Consider the following 9,663-nt stretch of genomic DNA (forward strand, 5'->3'; position numbering starts at 1 on the left):
CACACACACACACACTTGGCTGCTGTGTGTGTGTCTGCATGTGTGTGTTGCGTGCGTGTGTGTGTCGCCTGGTCAATATCTGCCTAGTAACTACAGACGTGCTGTTCCAGATTCACACACATAAGTTAACCCTCACCACACCTCCACAAACACTCACTCACACACACACACACGCGCACGCACACACGCACGCACGCACACACACAATGGAGGAGTGGCTTAAAAAACTGTATGTTTCGGTTGTCATGGCAATGTCGACACCTCCCTCATGTGTGGCTGCTATTGCAGGCCATGGAGAGGAAGGACACACACACACACACACACACACACACACACACACACACACACACACACACACACACACACACAGCCATATTATATAAATATACACAAGCCAAACCATGAAAAAGTGGAGAACAGGGGGGTGGGCAATGATACTTGACACCTCCAATCTCTCTCTCTCTCTCTCTCTCTCTCTCTCTCTCTCTCTCTCTCTCTCTCTCTCTCTCTCTCTCTCTCTCTCTCTCTCTCTCTCTCTCTCTCTCTCTCTCTCTCTCTCTCTCTCTCTCTCTCTCTCTCTCCTCACTCAAACACATACTAAACAGACTCTTTTCTCTTCTCTATGAGTCTACTTTGACACAACAGTCACACACACACACACACACACACACACACACACACACACACACACACACACACACACAAAGTGCCGCGCAACGAGCTTGTAGATCTGCTATTTTTTTTTAATCGTGAAATGTTTTAATATATATATATTTTTAAAGCGAACATCTTTAACTCAAATCTTTGCTTCTGGGGGTCCCTGGAACAACATATTTTGAGATGGGAGTCCGCGACTAAATACATATCATTTTGGGGGTCCTTGACATGAAGAAAAAAAAAGAAACACTGATATTATAGCAACTTAGAGATTTAGAAGACATTTGTAGAATCCCCAGAAGCAAAGATTATGGCGACAACAAAAGTTAAAATACTGAGATAAGAGGTGTCTGACAGACAGTATATGCAATGTGTCCCCCAGGAGTGAGTGTGGAAATATAGTGGCCCTCTACATTATCAAAGTTGCATCATCCCTGGTCTAGGAGCCTCTCCCCTGCCCTATATGTAGGCTACAAAGGAGAAAAGAGAAAAACATGAATGACCTCCTCCTTTCCATGGGAATCTACATCTACATCTTACATCTGGTAGATGTTTTTTCAGGCCAGTGTAAGATAGTGATGAATGGCAGACGTGGCAGACAGTGTGACGTGTGTCACTTTGTCCTCGCGTGTCCTCATAGTGTCATCATACTGAATGCAGGGCGGAGTCAGCCTGGTGACGCTTTATCTCTGATGAAAGGACGGTGATGACACCAGTCACAGTGGTGGAAAAAGTACTCAAATGTTTTACTTAAGTAAAAGTATCAATTCTGCAATGTAGAAACACTCTGTTACAAGTAAAAGTCCGGAATTAAAAACTGTACTTGAGTAAAAGTACAAAAGTATTGGTATCGAAATATACTTAAAGTACAAAAGTAAAAGTATTCATTATGCAGAATGTCCCATTTCACAAGTTTTCAAATGTAGTAGTAAGTGTAGAAAAATCTTTTGAAAATAGCAGATCTACAAGCTCAAGCTCTTGTAGATCGGCTATTTTCGAATGGCCAGATATAGTGGAGTATAAGTAAAAGTGCTTACAAATGGAAATACTCCAGTAATGTAAAAAATACCGTAGTACAGTACTTGAGTAAATGTACTTAGTTACTTTACACCTCTGGTTGTGGTCAGAGTGTGGGCGGTGACGTTTTACATCTGACAAAAGGACGGTGTTGTTCACGGTTAACAAAAGACCCTCATTATATGCTAATGAGCTCTGTGTCGTCAAGCAACAATCCAGTGCTTGATGACATGAGGCTCATTTGCATCTAATGAATATGCGGGGGCTTAAAGACACTTTCAACCTGGTGTTTCCCTATTTTTGGCCTTTTGGCTATTTTGTATATCGTTGCTGTCGGGCAGAAACCTCTTATCTTATCTTAGCAGATGCTACTTTTGATACTTTTGAATTTGAATCCTGAAAAGAAACAGTTTTGGACGTATGAGGTTTCAAACCAACCGAGACGATATAGTATAAAAAGTATACAATTGGGGTTAACATAAACTATGTAATATGACAGGCGAACAGTTGGCTGTCGGTTGTGAGCTTGTAGATCGGAAACTTTCGGTGATTAGATTTTGATGTAGAAGGAGGGGGGCCAAGTACAGACCCCTGGAGGACACCCAGTCCACAAAGTATAGGGTTTACGTGGGTAATACATGCTGGAACAAACAGGAGAGAATACTGTTGTCATGAGTATATATAGAGAGTTTAAAGGGATAGTTCACCCCAAAAATGTGACTTGAATTCATGGAATAACTTTTTAGTTTTTGTCTCATTCCTAAGCCAATAATTTGATGACCAGCGGACCGGTAGGCAGCGGTGCCGGTAGGAGACACAAAGGAGACTCTTTGTGTCTCCTACCGGAACTGCTGCCGGTCATCAAATTATTGCCGTAGGAATGAGACAAAAACAAACAAAAAATATCCATGAATGAAAGTCTCCACGAGGTGACTAATCCATAGGAAAAAAAAGTCATTTTGGGGGTGAACTACCCCTTTAAGTGGGTAATACATGGAGGGACAAACAGGACAGAATGCTGTTGTCATGAGATATTCTAAGAAGCAGGGGTACAGGAGTCACTGCAGCCACATCCATTTTTACACTCGGGGTCAAATTAACACGAGGGCTGCTATGAAAAAGATGTTGAAATCATGTGCTATAATACTGTAGGGTAGGCCTACACGTGATGTTCTACCTCTGGTGATGATGATAGTTCCTCAATATCATGTGGGAACAGAAATAGCTGAGTTTTCTCTACACCACGTGGCAAAAAAAACACACACTTTGTACCAAGCCTTTTTGCCAACAATGCGTTTTATATCATGTCTAGAGTTCATACAGAACACGTATTATTAGCACATAAATGTCTTAGCTAAGCCCTTACTTCTCGTATGCGTTTGTAAAAAGGACAAAACAAACAGTTCATGACTCGATCTTTATCGGGGTGTTTTTTCAGATTAGAAGTGCAGTTCAGCTATACTGGCCCCGGCACCAGGCTCAGTCATCAACCACTCTATTCTCTACCTGTGACTAGCAGTGGTGTAAAGTAACTAAGTACATTTACTCAAGTACTGTGCTGTACATGGAAAATATTGTGCTTTTTCTCCACTACAATTATATGAAAACTTTAGTTACTAGTTATTTTGTAGATTTTGATTATTATTACAAAACAAACATTAACCATTTCAGCCCTATATATACATTTCAGCCGTTTGAAAACAGCAGATCTACAAGCTCACAATGTGACGCATTGTGAGCTTGTATATCGGCTATTTTCAAACGATTTTTTAAATACATTTGAACTTGTGAAATTGGACATTTTGCACAATGAGTACTTTTACTTTTGGTAGTAAGTAAGTAAAATATTTTAAGTACTTTTTGAATTCCGGACTTTTACTTGTAAAAGAGTATTTATATTGCAGTATTGATACTTTTACTTAAGTAAAGAATGTGAGTACTTTTACCACCACTGGTGACTAGAGACAAAACATTTAAATGAATCCGTCAATCAATCAATTTGTATTTATGCATGCAGCGTCAAATCACAACAAAGGCTAACCTAACCTGGTGTCACTTTACATATAGAGCAGGTAAAGAAAGACCTCACTCTTTATCAGGAACATCAGGATTCCAACTCTGAGACATGCAATGAATGCAGTTTCGGTCATGGACGACACAAACCATTGTCTAGTTTCGTTTAGCACGATGAGGGATCTCTGGTGACGTCTAAGTTCAATGGAACGGGTTCAAACTAGGTAGAATACAGCATCACTTAAATAAGGCAAAGACTTTAGGCCAGGGGTTTTCAATGTTTTTCTGGCCAAGGACCCTTTAGCTGAGAGAGAGATGAAGCAGGGACCCTTTTTTTTTATTCATTTGGGACATTTAACCACTTAAACCGTTAATACTTAGTAAACCCGACCTTTGGCTCTGTAGGCCTACTTGTTTTTTCCTCCTTTTATCCCTATACACCAAAACCCCTTTACCGAAATTCATAACGCCTTGCAGCACGAGGCGTTGTGAGCTTGTAGATCTGCTATTTTCGGCTAATGTTCAGGTATCAGGATTGTTTTTTCAGAGCAGTGGGCGTATGTTAGTGCTGCTTTGCTCCACCGTTCAAGCCCATTCATTGAATGTAGATTTCCCCGTAGACGTTATCAGTAGGCAGAGATCTCTGATCGTCTGGCTAGGCGAGACCAATAATAGCAGATGTACAAGTTCGCTGTGAGCTTGTATATATGCTAGCCTATTTTTGAACAGCCAACGGTGAGGTGGTGAGGCGTTTGTACAAAGCTCTTGTGAAGGAAACGGGGAAATGTATACGGACACCACAGGTTTCAGTCTGAGATCATGTATTTGCTATCAATCTCAGGCCTTTGTCATAGGAAAGGGTTAAAATATGTGCGGTAATGCCTCGTTGGTGTCTGAGCTCAGCAGTGACCCGGCCTTAAGGTTTACTGCCAGACAGAAAGAGACCAAGACGGTTCAAAGCATGTCAGAGTGTTTCTGCTGAGACGCAATACACATACTGTCTCTGTAGATTTAATTGTGTCAAGGGTGAGTCCTTTGTGTGTGTGTGTGTGTGTGTGTGTGTGTGTGTGTGTGTGTGTGTGTGTGTGTGTGTGTGTGTGTGTGTGTGTGTGTGTGTGTGTGTGTGTGTGTGTGTGTGTGTGTGTGTGTGCGTGTGTGTGTGTGTGTGAGTGCGTGTGAGTGTGTCTGTTGCAGTTTGTTTACAGACAACAGATTGGTCAGATGATACTGAATACAAGTCAATGTCAAAAGTGGAGCAATAAATCAGGCTTCATGGATTATACTATTTCCAGTGTGTGCGTGTGTGTGTGTGTGTGTGTGTGTGTGTGTGTGTGTGTGTGTGTGTGTCCGCGCGTGCGTGCGCTTGTGAATATACACGTACTCCACTAGGAACATTAGGGGAAATCCAGCAGGAAATCGATGATAAATAAATACAATCTTGTTTTCACTTTGCTGTCTTAGTTCCAGTGGACACTGCTGCTGTAGTGTATACATATGTATTCTACAGGCTGGTAAAGGCTTGTACAAACCACACAGAACAAAGTGTCTCCGCCGTTACCTAGTTTTCCACGAACTCCATTGATTAGTTGCAATGCAAACTAAAAACATACACACACACACACACACACACACACACACACACACACACACACACACACACACACACACACACACACACACACACACACACACACACACACACACACACACACACACACACACATACACACACACACACACACACACACAGACAGACACACTACCCCACACCTGTTTTCCTTCTCCCCAGGACGTCCTGTTGTGCTGGGGTGTGCGTGTGCGTGTGTGTGTGTGCGTGTGCGTGTGTGCGTGTGTGTGTGTGTGTGTGTGTGTGTGTGTGTGTGTGTGTGTGCGTGTGTGTGTGTGTCATCACTACCATGGTGAAGGACTACGTTGGGGCTTGTTTGAGGCCTGCGGGCCAAAACGTACCTAATGCACACATGACCCGTATACCAGTATTACCACTGCAAACATGTTGTTGAAACGGGTGCAAAAGGAGTCGAGTTGAAGCTGTTTTAAAAAAAATCAAAAACACAATTATCCTGATGTGTTTGATTAAATGCAGACAGACAAGCATATTGCAGGGCCATAACCTTCACCTATTGCCAGGGTTCTGCTCAGGTTTTCTTAGCAGATGTACAAGCACAGCGCGTTCAGTGAAGATATTTTGTGTACAGCGAAAACAGGAACTCCAGTCAACTAAGTACGTGTATATGTAGGGTTTAAGCGTTTTTCAAAGGAGAGTTTTTCCTTGCCACTGTCCGTCGCCATGAAACGCGTGTTCATGGGGAATGATCTTCACTGCTCTATGTAAAGTGTCTTGAGACCACTTGTTGTGATATTTGTGCCAAGTTTAGACGCAACTGGACAACTGCCGTTTTAGGAGAAGCGGCACAAACAAACAAACAGTCACACACAAAAAAACAAAAAAAACCCACACCCTTCTGTAATTGTAGTATAGAATGTGTCACTATATATATAAATGAATTTGACCTTTAACTGGAAAATAGGTCACCCAGCATGTGTTTGTTTACATGAATTTCCCAATCCTATTTGTCCTGCATTCTACCAAGACGTACACGCTGATCAGAGGGAGTTGCAGGCTCTCGCATGCTGCTGTCAGCACCCTGGAAATATGTTGACTCTGTTAACGTCAACAACACACAGACAGAGGAGAGGAGAGGAGAGGAGTGGGAGAGTTCTTCTGGTGTCACCCTCACACATACACACACACACACACACACACACACACACACACACACACACACACACACACACACACAGGCAGAGGAGAGGAGAGGAGAGGAGAGGGAGAGTTCTTCTGGTGTCACCCTCCCTCACAGCAGCAACACTACGGCACGCCTTACTAACAGATGGTCTACTATGTCTCTCTAAAGGGAAGTCATCATGTAAACTAGCTTGTTCTGTTCAGGGGAAAAACAAGACGTGACACAGATATGATGTGTGTTTGGCCTACAGACCCCCAATCTGAGAAGAGTTTGTTTGCGTCAGGGACCCCCATAAGAGAAGATTTATCAACATTTTGTCAAGACTTATCGACAATAAAATAGGGCTTACGTGTTCAAACGGTTCCCCATTTTGCTAAGGGGGTCCCCGGACCCCACTTTCAGATCCAATGGCCAAGAGGGTGGGACAGATGTTGTTATTATGAAAAACAAACAAACACTATGGCTTTTCTCCAGTGGTGGAAAAAGTACTCACATTCTTTACTTGAGTAAAAGTATCAATAAGTAAAAGTACTAGAATGTTTGAAAATATCCGATCTACAAGCTCACAATGCGTCGTGATGCGACGCATTGTGAGCTTGTAGATCGGATATTTTAAAATAGACTATGTATAAAATAGGGCTAAAGTGGTTAATGTATGTTTTATAATATAATAATTTATACCTGCAAAGTAACTAGTAACTAAAGTTTTCAAATAATTGTAGTGGAGAGATGTAGTGGAGTAGAAGTAAAAGTATTGAACATTGGCAGTACTCCACTAAAGTAAAAAAAATACCTACAATGTTTACTTAAGCACAGTACTTGAGTAAATGTACTTAGTTACTTTACACCACTGCTTTTCCCTCACACATACAGCCCAAGGGAATTAAGGGAAGGGATCCCCCTGATCTCCTGATCATCACGTTCCCTTCTCACTGTGTGGCCACTGGCCAGGTCAGCATCATTCACCGTTCTTTTGGGGTGGATTACTCACTGATCATAAAGATGTTGTCCTTGTTCAGGATGACGAATAGATGTGTAATAATACTGAGGCATACCTCCCTGATGCGCAAGCCCCGCCCCCGCCTTTCGCAGTGTACTGTAAATTGTAGGACAAGCTTTGCATAAGGTATATTATTGCCTTATTATTTTATATAAGGCATCTCTTCCTGCCACACGTTACAACTAGGCTATACTCGATTGAAAATACACGTATCATAGTTCTAACATCAGACTACATCAGCTCTAGTTGAGTCTATGTTGAGTATCGGAGATGATCATAATCTAGCTACTTTACAAATGTAAAGTAAAGCTAATCTACTTATAAAAACGTATGTGAGCTAAAAAGCTCTCTTTCTAAAACAAGTAGCTGCACTGCAAGTTAGCTAAAATCTGTACCCATCTGTCAACTTATTTGGTAAACAAGAAAGAAAGAAAGAAAGAAAGAAAGAAAGAAAGAAAGAGAAATTAAACGGAAATCCGTCTTCAGTAGTCTGTGGTGGCAGCGGTGGCCTAGTGGTTAGAGGGGCGGCCTTGATACCGGAAGGTCCCTAGTTCGATTCCCCAATTCATCACATCAATCATGAATCACCGCTGAATAGCCCTTGAGCAAGGCTTCCATGCAGGGTCTGGCTGTAAATAAGTTTCGCACTTAGTCCAACACCCTGGGTAAACAACAAACTTTGCTTTGCTTTGCTTAGACATTACTTTTATACCTAATAGGATTGGTCATGAGGCTGAGGATTATAACACTGAGTGATTGAATAATACAACTGTGTAAAATAAATGTACAGTTGGATGGAGATGCAGAATTCTCTTTGATGTGATGAAAAACTGCACTGAAAACTGTGATGTTTTATGTTGATGTAACAGTGAAAATGTGATGTACTGTCTTCTACCTAGTCATGCTACCACAGTACCCAGCTATTGTTGTTGTTGTTGTTGGGTTTTTTGTCACTATGCACCACTTGAAAACTAGCTACTTAATTGTGAGTAGTAAAGATAGGTTAGGCACAAAGGAAATGTAGTTAAAGTTAATTATCTACTAGCCTTACAGAGTGGCTGAAACTCAGGACAGAAACTGCCAGTCTGCCACTTGTTGATTGAGTGATTCTTGATTGATTGGTTGACAAAGGACCCCAATGGAAACAATGGCTTTCTTGTTTAAAAAAAAATCCTATTAGCTGACCTTGTATTGAACTGTACTTTCATGTGCTTTTTTTCTGCAAACTTCTAATAAAGTATTCAATCAATCAATCAATCAGATAGAATACTTTATTAACAAGTTTGTTAGCAGTACAGGTAGTACAGTCAACACAAAAAGCCCATTGTGGTCCTTTGTATTCTATTCATCAGTAATAGTAGGCTATTACTGTTACACATAATACATGCAATACAATACATATTGGTACAAAACTCAGTAGCAGCAAAAGGTATATTTGCAGAGAAAGGAGGGGTGGGGTGGGGGCGGACAGACAGAGGATGACAGTATGACTGCCAGGGAAAATGATGTTCCAAATAAAACTAGCAAAATCTTTCTGGCTGATATTAGAGATGTAACATCATAGAGGACTTGGGATATTAATGGACACGTTTATGTCTCTCAAGCTGCTGTGACTGTTAATCTACAGTAGTGACATTTGTAGTGTAGCGACCCCGCAGAAGACCCGGCCGTAACTTGCTCCTCCAAGGGAGCTACGTAGCTCTCTTGGCGTCGCATGTTACCTGCCAGTCTGCCAAGGCTGGAGACCGGGGTTCGATTCCAGCTCGGTGCACAAAATGCTACATTGGTGTCAGAAGTGGGATACGAACCCATGCCTCCAAGGGTGACTGTTGAAGGGCCTTTATGTGAAAAATTATGAATGATTAAAAAAATGGTTATATCTACTACTAGCTTAACTAACTAGGGTACTTTCCCCAGTAACTAGATAATTATAGCAGAATAGCTACTTCCCAACACTGATTATGTTATAAATAGTATTTACAGACACTACAGTGAGTTGAATGGTCTACATGGCACTATTGTCTCACCAGCAGATGTTGTTCTGACCTGAAGTAATGAGTCAAGGCAATAAAAGTACCTCATGCGACGGCATTCGGGGGCACCGCGGGCAGCCAATGGTGACACGTTGTTCCAGCGGTGACGTCACGGGTCACTCCCCTTACTAAAGAAGGAAACAAACAGCCAGAGACAGACAGACAGACAGACAGA

At 41.8% G+C, this 9,663-nt stretch overlaps 1 protein-coding gene across 1 annotated transcript in view; it reads right to left on the reverse strand.

Annotated features, from left to right (window-relative positions):
- The window catches only part of tmc1 (transmembrane channel-like 1), a gene marked incomplete at both ends in the record, with an annotated part of 54,267 nt that extends 45,000 nt beyond the window's left edge, over positions 1-9,267 (reverse strand). Inside the window, 2 exons of the mRNA XM_080433697.1 lie at positions 6,306-6,370; positions 9,177-9,267. Coding sequence (XP_080289823.1) covers positions 6,306-6,370; positions 9,177-9,267 — 156 coding nt within the window. The remainder of the gene's footprint in view (positions 1-6,305; positions 6,371-9,176) is intronic.
- Between the last annotated feature and the right edge of the window lie 396 nt (positions 9,268-9,663).

The sequence above is a fragment of the Gymnoscopelus braueri genome (assembly GCF_963280865.1).
Source record: "Gymnoscopelus braueri genome assembly, chromosome: 7".
In the NCBI taxonomy this organism is placed as follows: domain Eukaryota; kingdom Metazoa; phylum Chordata; class Actinopteri; order Myctophiformes; family Myctophidae; genus Gymnoscopelus; species Gymnoscopelus braueri.